The 27064-nt window shown below is 42.0% G+C and overlaps 1 protein-coding gene across 3 annotated transcripts in view; it reads right to left on the bottom strand.

Annotated features, from left to right (window-relative positions):
- PIGG (phosphatidylinositol glycan anchor biosynthesis class G) overlaps positions 1–27064 on the bottom strand; it is a 78204-nt gene that overhangs the window by 9355 nt on the left and 41785 nt on the right. For all 3 annotated transcript variants that reach the window (XM_059873244.1, XM_059873245.1, XM_059873246.1), the window contains one exon: positions 18644–18807. In XM_059873244.1, the coding sequence (XP_059729227.1) occupies positions 18644–18807 (164 nt within the window). The remainder of the gene's footprint in view (positions 1–18643; positions 18808–27064) is intronic.

Consider the following 27064-nt stretch of genomic DNA (forward strand, 5'->3'; position numbering starts at 1 on the left):
GAGAAGAGGGGAAGTGAAAGAGCAAGTGAAGGCACGGGTAAGAAAAAGGCAGTGCGCATGAAATTAGAAAAGTACAAGCAAGACAGACCTGGATACTGTTCAACTGAAATTAATGTGGTCAAGACAAAGCATTAAAGAAAATGAAGTATAAAAGAGAAACAAAATATGTGAGACAATCCACAAGAAAAGGAAAAAAAAAATGTAAGGAGTGCCATAGGGATAGGGAAATGCATATGCAGAAGAGCAGGAGCCAAGACAAGCATGGTAGAAAGGGAAGAAGCCCTGTGAGGCAAGTGTGAGAAAGCAAGCAAGAAAGTGATAGAGGGAAGTGTGTGGAAAAGTAAGAGGCTAAAAAGGTGAAAGACATCTGATAGGGGCAGCCAAAGGTACAATGGGTGGGAGGGAAGGGATGTCCAAAGAGGGGTGAAGAGAGTGCAAGGGAAAGACCCCAGGAGAGACAGACAGATGGAGAAGGAGCATGTGACAGAACCTGTGTATGCCAGTGAGTGCCAAGGTGTGTGAGAGGCAAGGAGAGGAAGGAAGGAAGGAAGAGAAGGAGTGTTAGGGTGAATTTTGGAGGGAAAGTGAGGGGGCAGCAAGATGAATTAAATTATGGAAGAGAGAAATGCAAAGAGAGAGGGAACTAGCAAGTAGATAGTGAGAGGAGTGCTACTGAGTGAGAGACACACAAGAAGTATAACCAAGAGTGACAGCATGTGCTGGGGCTAAAAGTGCAAGTGAGTGACATGAAGCATGCGAGGGAGAAAACTACAAGGCAGCAAAGTGAAAGAGCATGATAGAGGGAAGAGTGTGAGTAAGACGGAGAAAAACCAAGAAATAATGTGCAGGAGGGAAGGAAAATAAGAGAAAGAAGGGAGACGGGAAAGCAAAAGGGATAATAAAAGATGAAAACGGGCAGCGTAAGAGAGAAAGAGGAAAGGAGCACAGGAAATTGACAGTAGGAGTAAGAGAGGAAGTACAAGCAGAGGAGTGGAGAATTGTGTGCTTTGTACAGCAATGCAAGAAAGGTGGGCAGCGGAAGAGCAAAGGGACAGAGAGCAAGGGTGTGCAAGAGAAAGATGACACACACAAATGAGTGATGGCATGCAAGCGAGAGATAGAAAGAGAAGGAAGGGGTGAAAGAGCATCCAAGAGAGAGAAAATGCACATTCAAGAGAGAGGACATGAACATTGAGGACAGCAGTAAGGGCGTATGACAGAGAGAGAAACATACTGTGAGAGATGCAAAGCTAGAGGAAGTGTGAAGGGCAGCAAGTGGGACAAGGACAGGGAGCAATAGAGAGGGAGGTAGCAAGCTAGGGGGGAAAACATTAGCCAGAGGCTGGAAGCATAAGCAAGAGGGAAATCCAAGAGGAAAAATGTGAGAAAGGTGGGAAAGCGTGACAGAGGAGGTTAGTGAGAGAGAGAGATTTAACACAAGATAAAAAAAGGAAACAGTACAGCACAAGGGAAAGAAAAAGCATGCAAGGGAAGCAAAGCGAGCACAAAGTGCATGTCCAAGACAAATAATAAAACTGAATGACAGCATGAGGGAAGATGTGTGTGACAGAGGGAATATGGATGAGGTGAAAATGGGGAAGGGATGTCAGAAAGTGCAAGGTGAGCAGAACATGACATCAGTGAATCATGAAAAGTTCAGGGAAAGCACGTGACAGAGAGGGGCATGGCAGGTGAGAAGGAAGCAAATCCTATACTATTGGAAAGTGTGTGAGAAAGATGAGGCAAGTGACAGAGAGAGGGTGGGTGTTGAGAGTGGTAAGGGGAAACTGAGGACAATAAGAAAGAGGGAATGAGGAGAGAGGGAAAGCTAGAGAAAAGGAGAGGGAGCAAGACAAAGCTATAGAGAGAGAGGGAACAATGACACTAGACAAGACAGAAAGGACAAGTAGCATTGAAAGTGCAAACAGGAAGGGTAATTTTGTGAGACAGAAAGCATGCAAGAGAGGGAGGAAGGCAAAAAAATGAATAATAATACATGTGAGAGAGGGGAGTGCCAGAGAATGAGAACAGCAGGCAAGGAAAAGCACACATGGGAGATAATGTAAGCATGAAAGGCAGAATTCACATGAGAGAGGAAACATATGAGAGTGAGGAGGATGTATGTGAGAGGGAGGCTGTTGAGACAGATAGGCACAAGGTTCACCACACATGGATAAAGGACACAGAGAGAGGGAATGGGTGTGGGAAGACTGTGAAAGGGCAAGTGTGAGAAAGAAAAAGTAGAAGAGGCAAATGATAGAGCCAAAGAGAAAGGGATAACAAAGGGAAAACAGAAAGATCCTTAGGGAGAATTACAGAATCACAGAATTAACTAGGTTGGAAAAGACCTTTGAGGTCATCAAGTCCAACCTATGGGCTAAAACCACCTTATCAACTAAACCATGGCACTGAGTGAAACATCCCGCCTCTCTTTAAGCATGTCCAAGGACGGTGAATTTACCACCCTCCTGGGCAGACAGTCGCAGTGCGCAATTACTCTTTCAGTGAATTTCTTCCTGACATATAATCTTATCTTCCCCTGGCATAGCTTAAGACTATGTCCTCTCATTCTGTCAGTTGTTGCCAGGGAGAAGAGACTGACCCTCATCTGGCTACAAACATCTTTGGGGCAGTTGTAGAGAGAGGAAAGATCTTCCCCGAGCCTCCTTTTTTCCAAGCTAAACAACCCCAGCTCCCTCAGCCATTCCCCACAGGACCTGGGTCCCAGACTATTCACCAACCTCGTCCTCCTCTAGACACGTTCAAGCATCTCAACATTCTCCCTAACTGAGGGGCCCAGAACTGGACACAGCACTCAAGGTGTGCCGCACCAGTGCTGAGTACAGGGGAAGAATCACTGCCCTGCCCCTGCTGGCCACACTATTGCTGCTATAGGCCAGGATGGCACTGGCCTTCTTGGAGCCCTGGGCACACTGCTGGCTCATGTTCAGCCAGCTGTGGACCAGCACCCCCAGGTCCCTTTCTGCCTGGGCACTGTCCAGCCACACCTTCCCCAACCTGTGGTGCTGCAGGGGGTTGCTGTGACTCAAGTCTAGGACCTGGGACTTTGACTTGTAAAACTTCCTATTGTTGAACCCAGCCCATCTATCCAGCCTATCCAGGTCTCTCTGCAGAGCCCTCCTACCCTCTAACAGATCAGTACTCGCTCCCAGCTTGGTGTCATCTGCAAATTTACTGATGGTGGACTCATCCAGATCATCAGAGAAGATATTAAACAGAACTGGTCCCAGCACAGACCCATGAGGGACACCACTGCCCACCAACTGGATGTGACACAATTCACCTTCTCTCTCTGGCCCCAGCCATCCAGCCAGTTCTGAGCCCAGCTGAGCACTCCTGTCCAAGCCATGGGCTGCCAGCTTTTCCAGGAGTGTCCTGTGGAGAGATGGCATCAAAGGCAATGCTGAGGGTCAGGTGGACAACATCCACAGCCTTCCCCTCATCCACCAGGTGGGTCAGCTGGTTATAAAAGGAGATCAGGTTGGTCAGGCAGGACCTGCCCCTCTTAAATCCATGCTGGCTGGGTCTGAGCCCTGGGCAATCGTGTAGGTGCCATGTGACCACATTCAATATGATCTGTTCCACAGCCCTGCCAGGCACTGAGGTCAGGCTGAGAGGTTTGTAGTGTCCTGAATCTTCCTTCCCACCCTTTTTGTGGATGGGTGTCACACTAGCCAGCTTCTAGCCATCTGGAACCTCCCCAGTGAGCCAGGACTGGTAAATGATGGAGAGTGGCTTCGTAAGCTCATCTGCCAGCTCCCTCATCACCCTGGGATGGCCCATCTGGAGCCACAGACTTGTGAGCATCCAGTGGCTCAGCAGGTCTCTGACTGCCTCCTCCTGGATAACAAGGGGACTAGTCTTCTCCCTGAAACCATGTGCCAACCCAGGAGTACAGCTGTCCTGAGGGCAACGTGTCTTTCTGTTAAAAATTCAGGCAAAGAAGGTGTTAAGTATCTCTGTCTTTTTCGCATCTTTAGTTACCAAATTCCCCCCTGCATCTAACAGAGAATGGAGGTTATCCTTCCATCTCCTTTTGCCATTAATGTATTTAAAAAAATATTTTTACTGTCCTTCACAGAAGTGACCAGATTGAGTTCTAACTGGGCTTTTGGCTCTCTAATTTTTTCCTACATGACCAGCAACTCCCTTAAACAATTCCTGAGACCTCCTTCCAAAGGTGATACCCTCTCTTTCCTTTCCTTAGCTCCTTCAGAAGTTCTTTGCTCACCCAGGCTCGTTGTCTTCCCTGATGGCTCATCTTTTGGCATATAGGGACAGCCTATATCCCTTTGCCTTCAAGATTTCTTGTTTTGAAGCATGATATCTCCTTTGAAGCATGCCCATCCATTCTGGCCCCCTTTATTTTTAAGGGCTGCTTCCCAAGGAACTCTATGAGTCTCCTGAACAGGCTAATGTCTGCCCTCTCGAAGTCTAGTGTGGACTTGACACCCCTCCTTGTTTCACCAAATACTGAAAACTGTAATTTCATGATCACTTTGCTCCGGGTGGCCTCCAACCACCACATCTCCCACCAGCCCTTCTATGTCTGCAAACAGCAGGTCTAGCATTGTCCCTACCCTGGTAGGCTTGCTCACCAGCTGAGACAAAATGAACCACACACTCTAAAAACCTCCTAGACTGCCTCTTTTCGGCTGTGTTGAGTTCCCAGCAGGTATCTGGCAGGTTAAAGGCACCTACAAGAACAAGGGCTGGTGATTGTGAAACATTTTCCAGCTGTTTATAAAAAAGTTCATTCACCTCCTCATCCTAGTTGGATGGTCTATAACAGGAGAAGAATCACTGGTCTATAACAGACAGCTGGTCTATAACAGACTCCCACCAGGATGTCAGCCTTGTTGGCCTTTCCCTTGATTCCTAACCATAGGCACTCAACCATATCATCAAAAATCTCAAGTTCTGTGCTTCGAGAGCCCCCCTAACATACAGAGCCACCCCCTTCCACCTCTTCTCCCTTTCCTGTCTCCTCTGAAGGGCTTGAAGCCATCCACTGCAGCGCTCCAGTTATGTGAGTCATCCCGCCACATTTCTGTAATGGCAACAAAGTCACAGCTTTCCTGCTGTACTATAGCTTCCAGCTCCTCCTGTTTGTTACCCATGCTGCACACATTAGTGTACATGGACTTCAACTGGGCTGCTGATTTCACCCCGGACTCAGGTTTACCACCCATGGGCTTGTTTCTGGAGAGCCTAGTTGCATCTCCCTCCCCCTTTGAAAGTAGTTTAAAGCCCTCTAAAGGAGTACTGCCAAATCATAGGCTAGAATCTTTCTGCCCTTAATAGATAGATTAAGCCCATCTGACTCCAGCAGGCCATGTGCTGTAAAAGTGGCCCCATGATCAAAGAACCAAAAATTCTGCTGATGGCACCAGCCCACTTGGTGATAATGTGCATTCTCATGTTCCTTTCATCATCTGTCCCTGCCACTGAAGGGACTGAGCAGAGCACCACCCTTCCACATCAACCACTTGACCCAGAGCCATGAAGTCCCTTTTAACTGCCCTGACACTCCTCTTTTAAGAATCATCACTGTCAGCCTGGATTATCAGCAGAGGGTAATAATCAGAGGGCAGCACACCTCCTTGTAGATTGGCTTGGTCAATATATGGGGCCCTCTACTCTCCTCAGAAGGGAGTCACCTACTATGACTACCTTTATTTTCTTTTTATTGCTCGAGGTAGTGATCCATCTGACAGGTGAAGTGTAATTTGAAGGCTCTCCAGGCAGATTATTTTGTTCAATATCATCTGGCTGACCCTCTGGATCCAGGCCTCATACCTATCTGAAGTGGAACCTGGGTGGTGATGGGGGTTAGGAAGAATTTTTATTAAGTCCCCAAAAAGGAACCTATTTCCATTCTCCTTCATCTACTAGGTCTCCTCCTTCTGCCTGATTGTAGGAGGCACAGGAGTCCTCTGGCTCCTGGTGGGCTTCTCTCAGAGATGGAAGGGTGAAACTCCACAATATTCCCTTTCACTTTCCCTAACAGTCCTTAGTCTTTTGACTTCCTCCTTAAGCTTGGCCACCAGACAGAGGAGATCATTCACCTGTTCACAGGCAGGCTGTCGGAACTCAGGAAATCCCTTTGGGAGTCCGGAGTTGCCAGGACCCTTGCCAGGGGGCTGGGAGACCCTGGCACACAGCCCAGAACACCAGTGGGTTTGATTATGACCCCTGGAGCAAACTGCCACCTTTACATGAAGAGATAAAAGCCACAGCAGTTTAAATAATGTAAGAATAAAGTAACCACAAGGTGCAAATATAGGTTTTAGGATTTTTAGTATAGGGGTTTTTGGGGACAAGATGGAGGGTTTTGGGCATGTCTAGCCTTTCTTCTTCTTCTTCTTCTCTACTTCCATCTTCACTGGTGATGCTGGCACTTTTAGATTGGTTTAGAGTAGAAGCTCACTGTCTAACATAGGTGATAGGTATTGGAAAGTAATTGTAAATATTGTACATGTAGTTTTTAGTATATAAAGATAACACCGTCCTGGGGGCAGGCAGAGTGCCTCTGACTGTTCTGCTGAGCAGGCCTCGGCTGGACAGGAGAAAAAATTTTATAGATAAGATACAATAAACAACCCTGAGACCAAGAAATGAAGAGCCCTGACTCCTTCTTCAAGCATCAGGCTGGGAAAAGAGACTTTCGAACTTTTCTCGGGGTCACTCTGACCAGCTAGAGACCCTGACAGCAGGCATCTTCTGCACTATCCATCCCCTTGTACCTCTCACAGGCTCAAACACTCTTTACATAAAAGGGTCTGGACAGATGCACCCTTCTGGGGGGTTCTGTTTGGGTTGGCGCACTTTTACTAGCTACAGCATTATTTGGAGACTATTGCTGAAAAAAATCCCAAAATCAACCAACCAACCAACCAACCAACCAACCCCAAACACAAAATAAAAACCCCACTAGCAGGAGGATGACTGCAATCCTGCCTGCACAAACCACCATGCCGCTCCCTCAAACACGTGCCACACCCTGTTCAATGGTCTCCCAAGAGCCTTCTTTTAACCACACCTCTGCACCTCCAATGGCTGGAGGAAGCCCCTACATGTGCCTGAATGGCTGCTGAGAGAAGGAGACCACCTGCTCAGCTCCCTTTGAGAGAAATCTGTGAGGAAAGGAAAGCAAGCATATCAGGTAGAAAAAGCACGCCTGAATGGCATGGGAATGGGAAGAGATAACAAGCATCAGGGGTAGGGAAAGTATGAGCAAGAGATTGCAAGCATGAGCAAGAGGGAAAGTGCACACATAAAAGCTGAAAAACGTGTCTGAGAAGGAAAAGCACCCAAAGGGGAAGACAGAATGACAGAGAGAAGAAAGAGTGAGAAGAGGGAAATGCAAAAGTAACAACACTCAAGACAGTCAAAGCATGTGACAGAGGGACAAAGGGCATGTCAGAAGCAGTGTGAGAGAGGTGAAGAAAGTAAATAGGGAAGACCATGTGAGAGTGTGAATGTGAAAGGGAAAACATCTGAGACAGAGTAAAAGGAAGGTAAAGAGAGACACAGAGTAGGGAAATAGGAAGATCAAAGGAAAGACAGAGTGAGGGGGAAGGGAGGGGAGAAAAAAGAAATAAGAGATTGAAAGGGGAAAGTGAGAGAAAGAAGGAGATTGAGAAAGAAGGGGAGAAAGGAATAGCATGAAAGCAGGTGGGAAAGCATAAGAGATGAAGTATCAGGGAGGAAAGGTACTAGCAGGAGAGAAAGATTGTGTAATAGAAAACATGTTAGGGAGAGGAAGAGAGAGGAATAAGAAAGGGCAAGAGAAAGAAGAAATACATGCAAGGCTCGGAAACTGCAAAGAGATGCAAAGTGCATGTGACTGAAAAAAAGCTGAAAGTGGGAAAGCTAAAAGAAAAGAAAGTAGACAACTTAGTGTGGGAAAGAGAGGGAAAATATGCCAGGGGAAAGATTGTACAGGTGAAAGGTAAGCCAGAGACATAAGAGAGAGTAAATGAGGGGGGGTAATGAGAAAAAATAAAAATAAAAGGAAAATAAATCAAGCTGGAGAGAGAGAACAGTGTGAGGGAGAATGGAAGAGAATGAGTGAAGGGGGGAAGCAAGACAGATATGTGGACAGCAAAGCTTCGCACAGGCTCATGCAAGAAAGGGAGGAAAATCACAAAGCACATGAAGCAAAAGCAAAAGGAAAACTGAAAGCAGGGGATAGGAAAATTGTGTAACAGGGAGAAAGCATACAACATGAGGAAAGAGACTGGGAGTGCAATACAGAGAAAGAAAATGCAAAAGAGTGAGAAGGAAACACAAGTGAAAAAGAAAAACAAGAGAGAATCAAAGTACATGAGACACCAAAGCAAAGCATAAGAGAGCGTTGAAGTGTGTGCAAGAAAGTGACAATGCATCCAAGACACAGAGGGATAGTGGGGGGCATGCTGGGCAGTAAAGGAGGGATAATGAACCAAAGAGAGGGGAAAACATTAGAGAGAGAGACTAAGAGTATAAATGAGGGCAATAAAGAACATGTTTCAGAAATGGAAAAGTACCCAAGGTATGGGAAAACCATAAGACTGACCAGCAGAGCAAAAGAGGGAAAGTGAAGCGGAAGTGGCGGAAGTGTGGAAGTGCCGGAAGTAAGGAAGGAAGGAAGGAAAAAAAGAAAGGAAGGAAGGAAGGAAAGAAAGGAAGGAAGGAAAGAAAGAAAGGAAGGAAGGAAAGAAAGAAAGGAAGGGAGGAAGTGGTGGAAGGAAGTGGCGGAAGGAAGGAAGTGGCGGAAGGAAGGAAGGAAGGGGAGGAAGGAAGGAAGGGGCGGAAGGAAGGAAGGGGCGGAAGGGGCGAAAGGAAGGGGCGGAAGGAAGGGGCGGAAGGAAGGGGCGGAAGGAAGGGGCGGAAGGAAGGGGCGGAAGGAAGGAAGGAAGGAAGGAAGGGGCGGAAGGAAGGAAGGGGCGGAAGGAAGGAAGGGGCGGAAGGGGCGAAAGGAAGGGGCGGAAGGAAGGGGCGGAAGGAAGGGGCGGAAGGAAGGGGCGGAAGGAAGGAAGGAAGGGGCGGAAGGAAGGAAGGAAGGGGCAGAAGGAAGGAAGGGGCGGAAGGAAGGAAGGGGCGGAAGGAAGGGGCGGAAGGGGCGGAAGGGGCGGAAGGGGCGGAAGGGGCGGAAGGGGCGGAAGGGGCGGAAGGGGCGGAAGGGGCGGAAGGGGCGGAAGGGGCGGAAGGAAGGAAGGAAGGAAGGAAGGAAGGAAGGAAGGAAGGAAGGAAGGAAGGAAGGAAGGAAGGAAGGAAGGAAGAAGAGAGGGCATATGTTGATTGAGGACCCAGGTAAAAGATTTAACATGGGACAGAAAAGGAGAGTGCAAGCAATTTGCATTTGAAACTGAGTGAATGTGAGGTGGAAAATCTGTGAGGCATGGGAAAACATGCAATAAAGGAGAAAAGCTGCAAAAGGGAGAGGAAGACACGAAAAGGAAAAACAAGAGACATAAGGATGCACAAGAGAAAGACACAAGAGACCAAATATCCACAAGAAAGCAAGAGAAAAACCAAAGCACATTCAAATGAAGGATAGTATTTGCATGCTTGCAAGAGGGAGAAAGTGCATGAGCAATGAGAGCTGCATGCGGGAGAAGGGGAAGCATACAAAGAGGGAGCTGCAAGATGGGAACACTCAAAAGAGGGGAGAACTGTGCCAACCAGGTGAAGAGCATAAAGGTGAGGGAAATAGGCGAGAGAGAGGGAGAAAGGTACATGAGAGAAGGGGAGAAATGTGTGAGAGAAGATTTAAAGAGCGCATAAGGGACGAAGAACACATACATGAGAAGGAGCAAGCACGACTGGGAGACAGAACATGTGAGTAAGAGAGAAGGGGAAAAGCCTTGATGGGGAGTCAGGGAGCCATGAAGTGTGAGTGAGGAAGTGTGTGAGGAGGAAAGCTCATGCAGAAGCATGAAACAGGAAGAAGCACGCTTGCAAGGGGCAGAACCATGAGAGTGACAGGAGGGCACTGAGGAAGAGAGCATGAGAGTGAGGAAGCCCACAGGAGAGAGGTAATCATAGCCAGGACAGGAAGCACATGCCCAAGAGGCACGAAGCAAACACATGTGGCAAGTAGGAAAAGTCTGCATGAAAAAGAGGCGGGAAGCCCAAACACGGGGGGTGATGAAAGCACAGCTCTGAGAGACAGGCAATGTGCATAAGAAGGGTAAGTGTCTGACAGGGCAGGAAAGCAAGGGAGGGCGGAGGGGAGAGAAGACAGGTGTAACACCATGCAGAGACAAAGAGAGAGACTGACACAGTGAGAGAGGAGAGTGACCAGAGGTGTTAAACCACATCCATGTGCCTCAGTTTGACTGGTACACCTCATATGCATAAGTAAATAATTACTCTTATAATTCTATGCTTTCCATCTTGATCTCTCTCCTCTGTCTGCATGCAGCAGTCTTATCTCGATGCAAATGTGTGATGCACATGCAAGTGAGAAAAAGTATGAAAATCAGATGCAAAGTGTGTCCAAGAGAGAAGGGAAGTTTGGGGTGGGGTGGTGGTGGCAAGTGGATAACAAGAGAGGGACAGGGAAGATAGCAAACAAGCTAAAGAAAAGGATACAGAGGAATGAGAGGAGAGACAGCAAGCAAGGTATAAAGAAGAACAGTGAGTCAGAGACAGCAGGAAAGCACACAGGAAAATGAAATTTCATTTTATAGCAGCACCAAGCTTCACAGCTCTTCATCGACTATCAGCTGGATTGACTGATCAAAATTTTCTTACATGGCAGTGTAGAAAAACCTAATACCTTTCATACAAGATTACTAAAATTCCACTTATTGCAGAATGATGTTGTTTTTGAAAATAACATAGTGCACAACCACCTATTATCCTGCAACCTTGATGAATGTTAGTTTTCCTCTGTTGAGTTCCAATAAGCATAGTTCAGTAACAATAGGAAGGACTGTCGTAAGTTTATTTACAGACACAAAACTTAGCCAACATTTCATTGTTATCTTTTCAGCTTTTCAAGTCCTTTTAGAATCCTGCTAACAGTTTCTGACTAGACTGTCATTATTCTCTGAGGATACTCTGCATGCTTACCATCGGAACACAAAACTTCCCCTAGGCTACTCATGTCTAACATGGTTAATACTGATTGTGTTAATATATTCAATAAGCTTTGCATGTATCAACATTTAATACATTCTTTTGTGAAATCTTTTGCGCAAGCAACTTTGGGAAATCTAACCATTCAGGATGGCAGAAAAATACTGTCTCACAACAGAGAGGTTCCAAACAAAAATAAAGAACAAATTACTGCACCCTTTTGTAAAGCAAAGTGGTACTACATACTTGCACTTAGGTAGCTGCAGTCTAAAGATGCAATGAGAACTGTCAACTCAGCTATGTGTTCTTGAGCAGAAGTCACATGAAAACCATAAGAACTAGAGGAAGAAGACAATGTAACCATGACAACCTCAAACAAAAGCTTAGGCAGAAATGAAAAAGATTTTCAGAACCTTTTCAATTCAGTACCCACAAAGAAAAGGTGAGACGTGGTCTCTACCTAAGACTGCAGTTCTGCTGATGAGGACAAATCTCCTAGCAATTGCAATAAACAGCATCAGTAAGACCATTTAAAAGCCAAGTGAATAAGTCTCAATGATTTGGGCAGTAGCTAGCACACTGGAGGACAAGTTCTCAATAAGGGTCATCAGTCGTTACTGGAAAGCAAACCTCATGCTGGATATGCTAACTCTACCAAAAATTAGACCATATTTTTTTAAATTCTAAATCTATTCAGACAATTAATTTTATCTAGAGAAAGCAAAAAAACCCTAACCTACCCCAAATCTGTGTACTCATAAATTCTGTGCACACAATTTTCCTTAATACTTACATAGAAAGTGCTTCAGCTCCTAAAACTGATTCATGGAGCAAAAGGATGGTATTTATTTTGCAAATTGCTTTGAAGTAACTTGTAGCAACTTGAAGTAACAGAAGCCACCCTACTTTGCTGGATTACTTTCCAATTAGAAAATATTTTTCAATACTGAGAGTCATGGCTGCCTGGAGGAAGCCTCACAGGAAAAGTCAGTGTCTTGACAACATGAAAAAGGAATGAATGAAGGGGTATCCATCACAGAGCAGTAACAAAGTCCAAGAGAAATCTTCAGCCATCTCTACAACGACAGCATCTCAGGAAAAACATAATTGAGTAGAATACTCTTCCAGCTGTAACCCCAGGCCCAGTTTTAGCCAATCACTTCCAGATTTCCATGCATATCAACAAACAAGTAGACCCCTGTGTTTCTTGTAATTTATTTAGAGCATGAGAGTGGTACAGTATAACAGATAACAATATTACAGTTTTAGAGAATGCAGCAGCATATAGTCGTAGATGCCAACATTTTTTCAGCTTGCACCTTGTTAAGCTAACGTAAGCAAGACAGAATGGATTTAAACAGAAGAATTAAAAACTATTTGTATAAAATATTGAAGGAAAATCAGTGGAAAATGTTTGGACTGTCATTTGTCTTTAAGAAGACACTTTCTACCTAGGACTCAAAAAAAAAATATTGAAACACTCACTGCATGCATATTGAAACACTCACTGCATGTCCACCTTACGTCAGAAGGAAAAGTTTTAATGCATTAACATGGGTAGTGAACAGGGGTGTCTTAGATTGCAAATGGGGGTGTGTATTCTATCACCATCTGTTAGAGGTGGGGCAGTCACCTTCTGTTAATTGGGCAGTTTTCTTTATCCCTTCTATGATCCATCCTCCCTCCAGGAGATATCTTCTGCTAATGGGCCATTGAGTGTCACTGCATGACTGATAAAATTACATCATCCCATTGTGAGATGCTTCACCCAGAGGGAGGAGCCAAGCATTCCTACCTGGATACAATCTGAGATTTGGAACACCACGGCAGCCTTTTCCCACTGGATTCCCAGAGGAGCAGCTTTCTTCTCCGCTGGATTCTCAGAGGAAGCCCAAGCCCATCTACACAACCACTGAACCTTCAGAGGAAAACTGTACCCTTCTACAGGATCACTGCTCACCAGAACCACACCTGTCACCCCAGGAGGACTGCAGCCACCATTTAATGAGACTGCCAGCAATACTCTGACCCACATGGTATATTCTGACTCTGCCAGTGTTGTTTTGTATTACTGCATTTTTATTTTCCCTAATAAAGAACTGTTATTCCTATTCCCATATCTTGTTTGAGGGCCCCTTAATTTCACAATTATAATAATTCGGAGGGAGGGAGTTTACATTTTAAATTTCAAGGGGGGCTCCTGCCCTCCTTAGCAGACACATGTCTTTTCAAACCAAGACAGGGAACTCAATCAATCAAACACATTAGGCTGAAGATGGCAAAAGCTGATATGAACTGCTGAAATTCCTCCAGCTAGCACACCTTCCTAATTTTGTTTAGATCAGCATCATAAAATAATTGAGAACAAAATTTAAGTTTGCTGTGCCAGAGCTCTATATTAACAAAGTCAAGGCATAACATTAAAGTTATGCAACTATTAACACCCTCCTGTTGGGCATACATCCTTTTTTGCTATCTCAAAGCCATTTGTTAATGTGAAAGCACTGCTACAACTTTTGGTATCTGAAGAACAAAAACTAATAGGCATGCAGGCTTCTAGTGCTAGGAAACACCCACCAGTTCACCCTGACACCTAACTAACTAAACCAACTAAAACACAGATTTCAATGTGCTGGTAATTTGAAAACTATCACGATGCCTAACTGAAGAGTGGTAATTACACAACACTGTGAACATCACCCACATGACAATTTTGTTTGGGTAGGAGCTCAGAAACTGAATCCATCTGGAGTGTGCTGCACAGTGAGGTCATATAATATAGGTCAAATTATCCAACAACATGGCCTTTTTCCAGTTTTAAGGACCCAAAACCCCAAAGTTCTAATTCAGATCAAGCAATAGAGTGGTCACTGTAAAAACTGCCTTTTATAGGAACTGGTACTCGCAGGAATTTATGCAAGTCACACACAGAACACTTGGTTAAGTTCAGGCATCAGTTTAATCAGTACTCCCCATCTCAAAAATAGTTTCAAGAGTTATTTCACAGTTTCCATGGAGACTGAACCTAAAGAGTTCTTTCTATTTCTGTCTGTGAAAATCCCTTCACATTTATGCTGCCAAGTTTCTCAGGAGAGCCTGAACGATTAAAAGTGGCAGTAATATCCATGTTAGTGTCTATCACATGCCACTTAATTATTTTAGAAACACATTTACCTTTCCATATGAGGAGAATATCTTATAGTTTCACAAGTTCATTCAGATGAAAGCAAATTATTTAAGGACTTTCAACAACACTTCCACAGCAAATGTACTATCTGAAAACGTCCTTATCTTCTATTCCACCTTATCAAACCAGCAAAATACATATGAGCTATATGTATCTAATGCACTTTCATCTCACAAGTAGGCTCTTAATGTCTCTCATCACATCTCCCTACACAAGCAAACTGATATTTTCTGATATTTTCCTAGCCTAGACCAGGCTAAGAAAAGTGGATATTCAGGTGAACTGAAAAATTATTGAGATGCTGCAGAAATTCCATCTGAAGGCCAGTCACCAGTGATCAACCACAGGATGTCACACAGGGGCCAGTACTGCTTAATGTCTTCAGTAATGAATTAGGTGATGGGGCAGTGCCCTCTCAGCAGGTCTGCACACAATACACAGCTGGAAGGAGTAGTATGTGCAGGAGCTGGGTCTGCAGATGGTCTGCTAATACTCAGGGGCATCTCGACAGGCTGGAGAAATGGAATGACAAGAAACTCAAGACGCTTAACAAAGGGAGACGCCAAATTCTGCACCATACACCAGAACAGGCTTAGGCCTCACCATCTGGAAAGCTGTTAGGTACAGAAGGATGTATGTCATTCCTGCTGAACAACAAGTTGAGCATGAGCAAGCAATGTTCCCATGAACCAAGGCTGCAGTGTGAAAAGTGGAGCCAGTAGGTTGAAAAAGGTGATCTTCCCTCTCTGTTGAGCAGTTCTGAGATCACACCTGGGGTTCTGGATCCAGTTTTGGGGTCTCCAGTACAAGACAGACATGGGTCTACTGGAGCAAATGCACTGAAAGCTCACAAATATGTCTCAGGGCCTGGAGCATCTGACAAAGTGAGAGGCTGAGAAAGCTGGGACTCTTTAACCTTGAGCAGAGAAAGTCTGGCAGGGCTCTCACCAATGTTCATAAATGTCTTATGGGCAGAAGAAGACGTACTCAGACTCATGTCACTGGTGCTCAGTGAAAGGATGAATGATATACAACAAATTGCCCTTAAACACCAGTGAACGACTGTTTAACTCCAAGTGCTGCCATATGCTGGAACAGGCTGTTCAAGAAGACCCTGGAGTATCTCTGCTTGCTCTGGCTGACCCTCCTTTCGGCAGGAGGGCTGGACTCCCGACTTAAGTATTCTGTGGCTTCATAAATGCAAAGTGCCAAAAGAGGGAAGGGTATGTATCCGTAATTGCACCTATGCAGTGATGCCCAATGCAAGAAGTTCTGGTAAGCCAACCCAACTGATGTAGCTGTAAATTACACTGACTCTGCAATAGTGGCCGAAATTAACAAAGACAGCCCTGGAATCAGGCTTTCCTATCCAGGCCAACCTCCTCAGATGCAACAGCTGTTAAACAGGCTGCAGAATGCAAGGCTCTTTGCTAACAATGATACTCCTGAGTGGTTCTGGGCACATCCTAATCTTGCTTTCAGAACCACAATCAAAAAGCAGGGGTTTGAATTCCACTGACCAAGGCACAGTGCTATAAAGCAGTTAATACGAAGCTTTTATAAGGAACATCCTAAAGCATCTAGCAGGTTTCAGAAAAAAGTTCAGTCTCCCATACACTTAAGAAAGCACATGAAGTAGCCGACCCCCTGCCCTCTGCAGTTTCAGCTTTGGTTCCAAGGAGAAACAAGCAAGGAATAAGAACCATTTGGACAGCAATGGCAAAGCACAAGAACAAAAAATAAAAAGCACATAGACCAAGTTCTGAACAGATTAACATACCAATTTAAGCAAGTCCCAGCATCTAAAGATTCCAGTCCATAATTTATGGACTGTTTCATTGAGGAAACAGCCTTACCAGTTGACCAAAATGAACCTTAGAATGGGCAGAGACACAAGCTACTTGATGGAATCTACTTACATAAGTGATGTGGGTGCTACAGGCCGTAGCTACCAACTTGAGAGCAGGTTAAGCCAGCTCTGTACCTGGCAACACTACTAGCTGATATTTAATCTGCAAAAATTCAACCAGGAAAACATCAGAACAGTAAGCAACACTACTGTAGAGGCACATTATTTGAAGCAATATCAAACAAGTACAGATACTCAAAGATTTTGTCACCAAAAGTTTTTCATTATTTTGTTAGAAGAGCTTTCCAAAAACATGCCGTATGTTATCATTTTCTCTTCACTGTATGTCAGTGTTCATCACAGTCTGCAGTCTAGGTTTTAAACAACAATAAAACTGCAGGTCTTTAAATTACAGAAGCAAATTTTTTTTCTCCTTCTTCCCCAGAGAATGCCACCAAGGCAGTGCTCTCTACTCTGCTAGGAATCCTCCAAGCTCAAACCAAAAGTGCCAGTTCTAAAGCACCTACAGTATAATGACAAAGAATGGAGAGTTGGAGCCCAAGAAAAAAATTCAATATGGCAGAAACATGGATGTGAACTCTTAAAACAGCACAGAGCTATTTTAAACAAATCACACCAGAGGTATAAAGGAATTGGGAAAAATAGGACATTGACAGAATGCAAGCAATACCCAGATTCATGGGTAACATATTTACCAGAAGACAAGTGGCAACACTTTTTATATGCACAGGTTCACTATTTTGTAAAACAGTGTGAAAGAATGGAGAATACTTGAAAAGTGTGGATACTGGAAAAATGTATTCATTTAGCAAAGCAGTAACTAAAGCTAAACTGGAAAGCATTAGAAACAGAGCTAAAACTCAGTTTGGTGTCAAGCCAGCAGGTAGTAAGGAAAATTCAGTAAATGGCTTTCTAAAGTTACACAAATCAAAACATCAATATTTAATGTACTCCACGTATACTCCTGCTGAAGTAAAAAAATTAACAGACTGAATGAACAGAGAAAAGCCCGGCTTTCAGAAGTATTATATTCAAACACCAGTACTTAGATCAAAGTATCAATCTATTTAAGACCAAAGACAACTTCAGGGTAGCTGGTCTCTGACTAAGAGGTAAGATTCTATAGTGAGTCTCAATTTACACTAAGAAGTGCATGAGTAGATCAAAACAATGGCCCAGCACTGGTCTGCAAAAATCTACAGCAACAACAAGAGACTGCAGGACATCTTTAGAGAGACATGTAGCAGACAGGCAAATCAGTAAACAAAGGTTAATCACTCTGAATACCTGTTAAGGGGCCTATTAATCCAGAAAAATGGACACAGTGACTGGGCACAAAACTAGTCTGCACATCAGGTCCCTCCTGGCTCAAAAACCTCCTGTGCAGCTTGGTCAGCTGGTGATCCCATCTCCTTACACCTCTAATGAGCCAACACAAGTACACAGTGTAGGCATAGCCCAAAACAGAGAAGCAAAAGGAGAAGAGAGAAGCCAGAAAACAAAAGTCACTGACAGGATGAGATCAGATGACACTGTGTAGATAAAGGGAAGTCAGAGGCTTACAGATGTTGAAAAGTAAGACAAAAAGTTGTGATAAACTAAATACTGTCTAAAATCCCACCTGCTGAGCCTACTGTAATATTTTCACAATCACTGAAAAAAAAAGTAGATAATAGAGAAAAGACTGAGATGGTAAGAATTTTGTCACTGTCAAATGTCAATTCTGTGAAAATTCATGAAATTTTGGCATTTGTAAATTGATATGATACAATAACTCCCCTATTTACACATATTGCATCACTCAGTTTAAACACTCTGAATGATGAGCTAAAAGCAATTTTAGAGAATCCAATCAGATGCTATATGCACACTCCTAAATTACATTAGCATTTTACAACCATCTTCTTAAAATTCCAATTACAATGAAATAATTCATTTTACTTTAACTCATCCACTACACAAGATACCCAAAGAAGTAGAAATATTTTAGCTACAAATGACTGCAATAACCAGTAACATACAATAATATTAGTGTGTTTTATTTATAAAACTTTGCATGTCACTATGTCAAAGAAGGACATTCTAAGAACATCATGTTAGTTAAGTTTGAATTCTATTCTAATACTCTAAAAAGCCCTTCTCAGGTCTCAAAAGGTTTCAAGAAAGATGTTTTTAAGCAGAACAAGCTGTCATAAAAAACCACCATAATAAAATTTTAAGTAATTTAGTACAGCAAACTGAGAACTCACTAAGAAACAAAATTAGTAAAACATACATGTATATTCCCAAAGCAAAGCTTCTGCATATAAAATGGAACTGGAAGAGTTAGGTGAACTTATACTGAAAAAAGTAACATGTATTTTTTTAATACAAAACTAACTTTCAGGGAAAAAGATTATGTGAACAAAAATTTCTTTGAAAATATATACATTTTATAGATGGTATTTATAACTGCAGTGCATAGAGGAGCATTACTTTAGTTCAATAATTATTACCTGCTAACTTCAGAACTCAAGTAGCACAGCAGATGGATGGCCCAAAGGAAAGGTCCCGCATATGTTGCAAATGCTGTGAGGAAGATAGCTGGTATCTCCACATAGCTGTCTAGTCCCACAAAACCTGCTGAAATGTCCACAGTAGCAATGCCATTTGAATTTCCCTGAAAATAGGGATATAATAGTAAATATCCAAATACCTACAAAGATCCATTTAAAATACATTAAAATAATATTAATTATTGCACCCACTAAGGACTTAGTCTTTAAATTGCTTTACAAACAACCATATTCTTTTCATCTGAATTTCAATAACACAGCTTACCAAACAAGTGCTTTTAATTAAAATTTACAGATTAACAAAGGCATAAACAGCATGCTACTTTGTGAGTCCTATTTTTTCTGCAAATTAACATACCTATTGTTTAATAAGTTACATTAAAAAAAAAAAAAGAATTTAAAATAAACAGCTCCACTTGCTGATTTCAGACACATTAATGAAAAAGATGCATTTTTTTTGTCACACAAGGTTAGAACACAAGATTTTAGGTCTGCTGCCTAAAATTACACTAGGAATAAATATTTCTTGCCCTTAGAGACAGCAGGACTCTAACTTAGAGCTGTAATGGAACATTACATCGCCCACCTGCCTGCCTCACAGCACAAGTTCCTGCATGTAAACAGATTAAGACAGGCAAATTTAGAGAGGTTTCTCCTTCTCAAGTCCCTGTACCACATAAGATTGCATTGAAATAGACCAGAAGTCAGTCTAGATAGCCTGAATCATCAATAAAAGGCATTTAAACCTACCAAGAGGAAAACAGAAGGAACATACAGCAATTAAAGTAAAGTATCAAGAGCTGTCAAACTCTGGTATGTTTTACCTAGTTTTCTCTTCATGTGACCAGGACCACTAAATAACAAGAAACAATGTAAAATTGAAGGAAGTGTTTTCCATTGAAAATCCAGAAGTACTTAACTTTACCCAAGAACCTAAAGTAACAAACATACCCTATGATTAAGGCAGAATATTTCTTAAATTAAAAGGTCACAGATAGGTTTCCTCAGACTAGTGAGAAAGCTCTCAGATATTCTTGCTGTACTTTGAGAAACTGATCAGTTTCTACAGTACTGATCTTCTAAAAGGCATCAAACTCTGTTTTTCCACCTACAGAATCCCAGAACAACACTAATATAAGGACTGTCACTGCCAGTAGCCTTGGACTCAATCCCAGCAGAGCATATGAGGAGCGGTAGCTTCCCATTTCCCTCAAACCTGACCTCAGGTCACCTTAGTGACTGCAGTCCTCTTGAACTACAAGTTAAACCAGCAAGGAAGTGCCATCATCAAATACACACTTCTGTCACAAAGCCCTGAGCACACAGGGAAGCATAAAAGATAGACAGCTCTTTTAGGTACATAACTAATGAGGCACCAGCAAAAAACCCTATTCCTGAGACAGCTCTAAAACCTAAGAGAAAAAAGACATCTGTGTTGATGGAAAAATTCAGAGCCCATTATGAGTAGTCACCATCCCTATCAATCTCACCATGAAGATATCCCCAGAATATAAGGAGAGCCTGAAGCTGTAAGAGGGCTGTATGGTATGGAGTTTACCAAGATATTATACAGAATAAAAATCTTCACTTATGACTGCTAGTCTTCTCATTTTGACTTTCATCATGCACCACTGTAGTAAATCACTGCACCAGTGTAATCAATTATTGTTACGCATTTAGTGCAATGCCCAGCAATGCCAGGAGTAAAGCACAGCACAACTAAGGACAAGCAGCTAAAAACAAAAAGCATGTCTGTGCCCTAGAACCTGTAATATGGGACTGGAAAAGAAAGCTGTAAAATAAGACTACTTCTCAGGTTTATCCAGTACAGACTGAGGTCATGGCAAGAGCAGAAAGTGTAGCACTTTGAGCGCTGAGCAGGGCGCTCTTTCTCAATAAGTTAAGAGTTTGATGGGGACAGGTAGGGAGGGAAACTGTACTCTTTTCCTCCAGTCCCTGTCCACAGCAGCAGGTCTTTTGCCCATCACATCTACTTATTTTCATTGCCCTTCTCCTCTACATGATGCATACAGAGTAGAAAAGCTGAGACATCAGGAGATCCTTTCTGCTCGTGTCATGAGGAGCTGAAAGGTCTCTTTACACTGTTTAATCCACATGCACATGGTTGATCTTTGGCATCTTGGGGCAACTCCCCATGCCAATGTATGTGCAAAGCAAGAATAAATGCTGCACTGCAGTGCATGTCACTGGTCCCGCAGAACTGGTGCAGGCAAAAAGATGTACTTCCCTATGGAAGGTAATCAAGGCAAGTAAAGAACCTGGAGGAAAGAATAGATTCTCCTTCTCCTCAGCTCCCTGAGTCCCTTCAGAACAAGGCTCACTCCATCTGTCTTTGACTTTGTTTAAAGTGACATAGCTGTGGAACAAGGACGCACACATTTGGATCCACACACAACTCCAATCACACTGTGAAGTGTCCAAACGTCATACTCTTACTGTGAATCTGAGCCTCATGGATACTACTGCCGCTGTTCTGAAGAGCCTCAGTGAGAAGGAAGAAGCATTTTTTCTTCACGTTAAATATCTTTCTCCAAGACAAATTCATGTATTTACACTAAATTTTCATAGCTATAAATTCTAATACTACACACAATAAATAACTGGCAATTCAGAGTGCCTCCTTGTATTTTAACATACCGCTCTCCTTGTATTTTAACATACCGCTCTAGTACTTCATAAAAGGCTGGCCAGAAAGGTTCTGCTGTCTCTGGACAGACCTTGGAGGTTTCAAGACCCTGAGCCATCTCATTTGACCTCACAGCTGACACTATTCTGAAAATGGGAATGAACTGTGAGCCTGCTGAAGTCCTTTCCAATGTAAATTATCCTACAATGCTTTGAAATCATAGGAAAAAAAGTTAAAATCACTTTAAATAGTCACTCAGTCCATTTCTCACCCATAGTCTCATCTACTTAAAGGCAAGTCGAATTAGATATAAATCATTCTAAATAGACAAACCTGTTCTGGTTTCCTCCAGTGATAAAAACCACCAGAAACTGGAACTGTATTTTCTTTCTCCCATTCTGTAGATATACTGCTCTAAGCATGGCAACAAAACTCCACAAGACTAATAAATAAATACATGGAATTTTTGTTCATTTACAAGCATTCACACAAGGAAATGAAAATATTTTTAGTCATATTTACAGCAAAATAAGTTTTTTATGAGCTGGTCTATTAAAGAGAAAAAATCTTGAGTAATTTATTTCTATTCTTACTGCATTTTAAGGATGTAATGTAACAAATAGTAATGATAAAGATACAACATACTTTTGGGAAATGACTGCTGAGTTATGAGATGTTGGCAACTCAGGACTTAGGAGAAAACAATCAATTATTCAAGCTAATTGCAAAATTCATCAAGAGATTCTCAAGCTTGCAATAAGATCCTGATAAATAAGTAGGACTATGTATGACTAATGACTAAATGTATTAATTTCATCTATTTTTGACAATACTGGAGTATTTAAAACTTTCCTTCACTTCATCAATTCACACAAAGTGATAAATCAAGCAAAGGCCTTTAATTACTAAAACAAGACTAGAAAACAAATTGGGTTTACCCAGTTCCTTAATAACACAGCACTTTATCAAGACAATCTCTAAAAACCTCCAAACATGAAGACAGCACAACCTGTGTGAGCAACCTTTTCCTCTGCTTAATATCCACAAAAATCTTGCTAAAATGCTGGAAAAATGACATCACACATAGCCTTCCCATTTAATTTGTAACTGTTTAACAAATTTGCCTTTTAGATCCAAACTGTGAGAAAGCAGAAAGAAACCTTCCTTTGGTTCTGCAAAGGAAGGCAAGCTGGGAAACTAGTGTGAAAACAAGGCAGGTGAGAGCAGTGAGTTAGGACTCGCCAGTGGCATGTCCTGGTCAGGGGTGGATCCAGAGATAATGAAAAGGGCTAGATGCAGCCCAGGGATTGCAAGTCTATAATGACAAGGCAAGTCCAAGATTAGGCCAGAAAGGTCTAAGTCCAGGACAGGATAAAAAAGTTTAAGACAGGTACACACATACCTGCTTACACAGCTGACATAAAACACAGGCAGTAAAGCATCAGACTAAAGCAGAACCAGAATGGAAAGAAGAGCCAGGCCCTTCCTTCTCCTTTTCTCCCATTAGCTCTTCTCTCAATCAAGGACATGACCCTGAAGTCTACTAACTAAACTCTGAGACAGGAGACACACTCAGGATTCAGACACAGATGAAATGCAGAATGCAAAACCAAGTGTGAGATCAAGGTATTTGTTTTCAACCCATCCTTCTTTTTTTTTCCTACTTACGTTCAAAATCAAAAAGTTAGCTTCCACACCCAGGCACTTCATTTTTTCTCTCATGTTAATCAGACATAGCAACTGATTAATAAAAAGTAGCATCTGTTTCTGTCAGCTTTGCTTATTGGGATTTTTGCAGATCTACTTCCATGAAGTCTTGAAGGACTCTACAATACTTTTTTGAAAGAACAGTGCCTCATTCATTAAATATGCTATCCTGAACAAGGCTATTTTTACTATGATATTCAGAAGGCCATCAGTTACAATCCACACTCAGCAAGACAGAGTTACTCCTTTAGTCATTATGTACCCTATCGTCTACCAAGACTTAATAAACATGGGCAACTCTCATATACTTCATAATCATACTAAGACATGTGCAAAAAGTACTTGTCCAAAACTCTCTCCTATTTCTAGATGGAAGCATTCCATATTTCATTATTTTTTCTCTTCTCCTGCCTCATTTAGCCAGCACAGTTTAAATTTAGTATCCAATGTGATCTACACCACCAGTGAATTTCAGTGGTACTCAGTTTTTGTATTTCAACCATAAGCCTGCTATTTTTTTTGTATGCTACATTAGATCTTTATGGCTGTCTGGAAATTAAAACCTTAGCATCACTCTGAACTCAGTAAGTTTAATACTGAAGTTCTAGTGACCACAAAACTTGGAGAAACAAAGTAAAGGAAGACATTTAAATCTATGCCAGCAGTACATATCAGATGTAATAATACAGTTGTGCTTCCCTCACATCTCTCCTCTAGAATTCTAGCATAAGTATTGCTTGCTCCTGAGGCAGTAAACAAATGACTGTTACCAAGAGCAAGCTGAACAAAGGTCAATACTGAAGCGGAGAATTTGATGGACTCCTCCACCAGAAACAGCCCAGCTGTACTTCCTTAATGTTTATTTAGTGTCTGAGAACAAACCATACATGCTCTGTCTGAAAGACAACCCTGTCCTAAGTCAATCAAAATGCATTAACTGCGCACTGATGGTCATGGACAGGACAGGTAGTTGCTAAACCTGGGACACCTTAACTGTACTCAGTAAGAACAGTGTCACATCACAGGGTGGCACAGAAGTAAGGTGGAGATCTGAATCTGCTTGTCTCTAAGCAAAGACCTTCCTGGTTTTCCCACAAGGTAAAAGATCAAAGAGCTTATAAAAGTAAAATCTTTTACTAAACCAGTATGGGTACATCCAGACCTCCACCCTCTATCACTCACTTAAGGAAGAGCTGGAAAATGTACACAACCATGCAGAATCATCTCTAGCTTCACCTGAGTCACTTGCCTATTGTACTCTCAAGATACATGAAGAAAGCTTGAGTGCCTGCATTTGTCAAAGGAGGTGTCAGTAAACAGGGAGAGGTTACCTCCATGTGTTTGGGAGACTGGTGTCCCAGCGCAGGGAATAGATTTTTTTTTTTTCCCCCAAATCGGGTACACAAAATAGCATAAATATTGGTAAAAGCTCACCTGCTGTATATCAGGTATGGATCCTGCATCTATAGTCCAGCAACTGGCAGTTAATTATCAACATAGAGTTGCCAGTTAATTATGTGTCACTAATAAACTACAGAAATATTTCAATCCTGATTTTAAACTATACAAAGTGAGCACTTTTCCCTTTGCAACAAGTTATTCATACTCTAGACAGAACTCAAAGGAAAGGGAAGAAGATATTTAAATATCTTCTAAAAAAAAACAATAATGAAGAATTCGGTTTTGTATGTCACCAGCTTTTTGATTTTCCCAGATAATGCAGATCAGAATGCCACACAGAAAAACAACATAAAAGAGGCATGAAATTACACATCATTTCTGGAAGAAGTTCCTTCCATCCTTGGAAATATGGGCCCGGACTGAAAAAACTATTCTCAGCATAAACTGAGAGAAAGTTACAAATTGAAGAGAGAGCATTAATTAGATTTTGAAGCACCTTTGTAGCCTCTGTAATTTATGGAGTACCAGCTCGACCATTCTACTTTTCTATGCTAATATTCTGCATATCAGATAAGTGCTTTTCAATTGTGAAATGCAAAAAAAAAAAAAAAAAAAAAAAAAGTCCCTCTTACTATGGTACTTATTAATTTGCTTCTTTCCATACCTTCAGAACAGTTCTTTCATCAGAGAATAAAAGAATAAGACAACATCTAAAGATGGGTATTTTGGTCAAACTCTTAATTTCCACCCTAAAATGGCATCTAATATGAATGTACTTACAACATTTCTAGAAGAGAACCAAAAACTTGTTGTCTAGGGGGGAGGGGGAGGGGAGGACAGGAAAGAAAATTCCATCTGACTTGACCCTTAAAAGCTCTTTTTTCACTAGCAGAATTGATTTCTCTACTTCTGGATCATTTCTAAGATGTTCTGACAATAGAAAAACAAAAAGAGAAATAAAGAGAGACAATGGAGGAAATCCTTCCTGTTCTTATTACAGTTCATTTGTCATTTTAATTGGTCTTGGGCATTGTGAATAAGCACACACCTTAGTTTTTGTGAACAGGCACACAAAAAAATTCTAGAAGACTGTTAGCATGTTTTTCTGAAATTGATACTTTTTAAAGTGTACTGTGCTAAAACAACTTAAGAATTCCTCAAAACTTTTGCGAAGCCATTGCTAATTCAAAATAATCTTTTCAAAGCTAGAGGTTTGGCACACATGATGGGACACAAAAAGGCAGCTTATCTGGGCCTGTTCTTTTTCATACATAGCAGCATGAGAAACAACATGGGGGAAAAAGCTTTGCTGTGCTTCTAACAGAAGTTTTGATAAGTAACTATTACCCAGATCAGATAATTTTCCAGATCTTACAGTGACGGGAGATTCATAAAGACCCATCTAGAAATCTGGCTCATAATAGAGCAATGGAGAATTTCTCATTTATGAGATTTGGATGCTGTAACTCAGCAACATGTCAATGTGGAAGAAATCCCTCTGTCAGATGTAATTTTTCAAATATCCTGAAGTTTGCTGAAATCTGTATCATACTGGAAGTTATTATTTCCAAAGGAAACACTTCTAGAAGAAATGTCAAATTTGCCAGCAGAGTGATAGGGCCTAGGCAGATGCTCTGTAACTGCAGGATGTGCAGTAACACAATGTGCAGTCAAGAATGGAAATCACTTCCAGTCTTCTAAAAATGAAAAAATTCCTCAATTGCAAGGGTAGTTGAAACTGCAAAACATTAATCATGCAGAAGAGCAGTCTTCCCCATAATATCAGTTTAAGACCACTAGAAAGCTGAAACAAATGTTACTAGATCCTGTTATCTTCTATTGGTCTTGCATAAATATGTTTTTATTGGTGTAGAAAAAAGCCCTTTGACACAGCACAGCAAAATGGGAAGATGTATCAAGCTCTTGATAGCTCTAATAGTTTATTTCTGGAAGATGTTTCTAGCCGCTTCAAAGTTGATATAAATTATTCCAAAGAAGTTAATCCAAAATTTTTGGCATCATTCAGAGCAGAAAAGACACAACATTTAATCTGCCACATTAAACTTCCAAAACAAAACTATTACTTAAAGAAGCTTTTGTTTTCTTTTCCATCATGTCATACTGGTTGAAGATACATGGGCTACATTTATCTGAGGCACATTCACCTCACAAGCACTTTTAAGCATCTCCTCAGGCAAACAAAGGGATTCAGTCGAGGCTAGGAAGCTGGACACTCATGTGGACTGGAAACTGCTCAAATGTTGAGTTCACAGGGATGCCATCAGCAGCTTGAAGTCCATCTGGAGGCCAATCACTAGTGATGAGCTACAGAGATTGACACTGGGGCTGATACCGTTTAACTTCTTTACCAATGACCTGGGCAGTGGGCAGAGAGTTCTCTCAGAAAGTCACAAGACACAATACACAACTGGAGATACAGCACATGGGTCAGCTGCCATCAGAGGGGCCACCAGAGGCACCTCAACAGGCTGAAGGAATGAAATGACAAGAAATTCAGCAAGTTCACCAAAGGAAAATGTCAAATCTAGAGCCTGGGGAGGAATAAATAATGCCTTTGGTGACACTGGGAACTAATCATATGGAAA

Source organism: Haemorhous mexicanus, chromosome Z (genome assembly GCF_027477595.1).
Source record: "Haemorhous mexicanus isolate bHaeMex1 chromosome Z, bHaeMex1.pri, whole genome shotgun sequence".
In the NCBI taxonomy this organism is placed as follows: Eukaryota; Metazoa; Chordata; class Aves; order Passeriformes; family Fringillidae; genus Haemorhous; species Haemorhous mexicanus.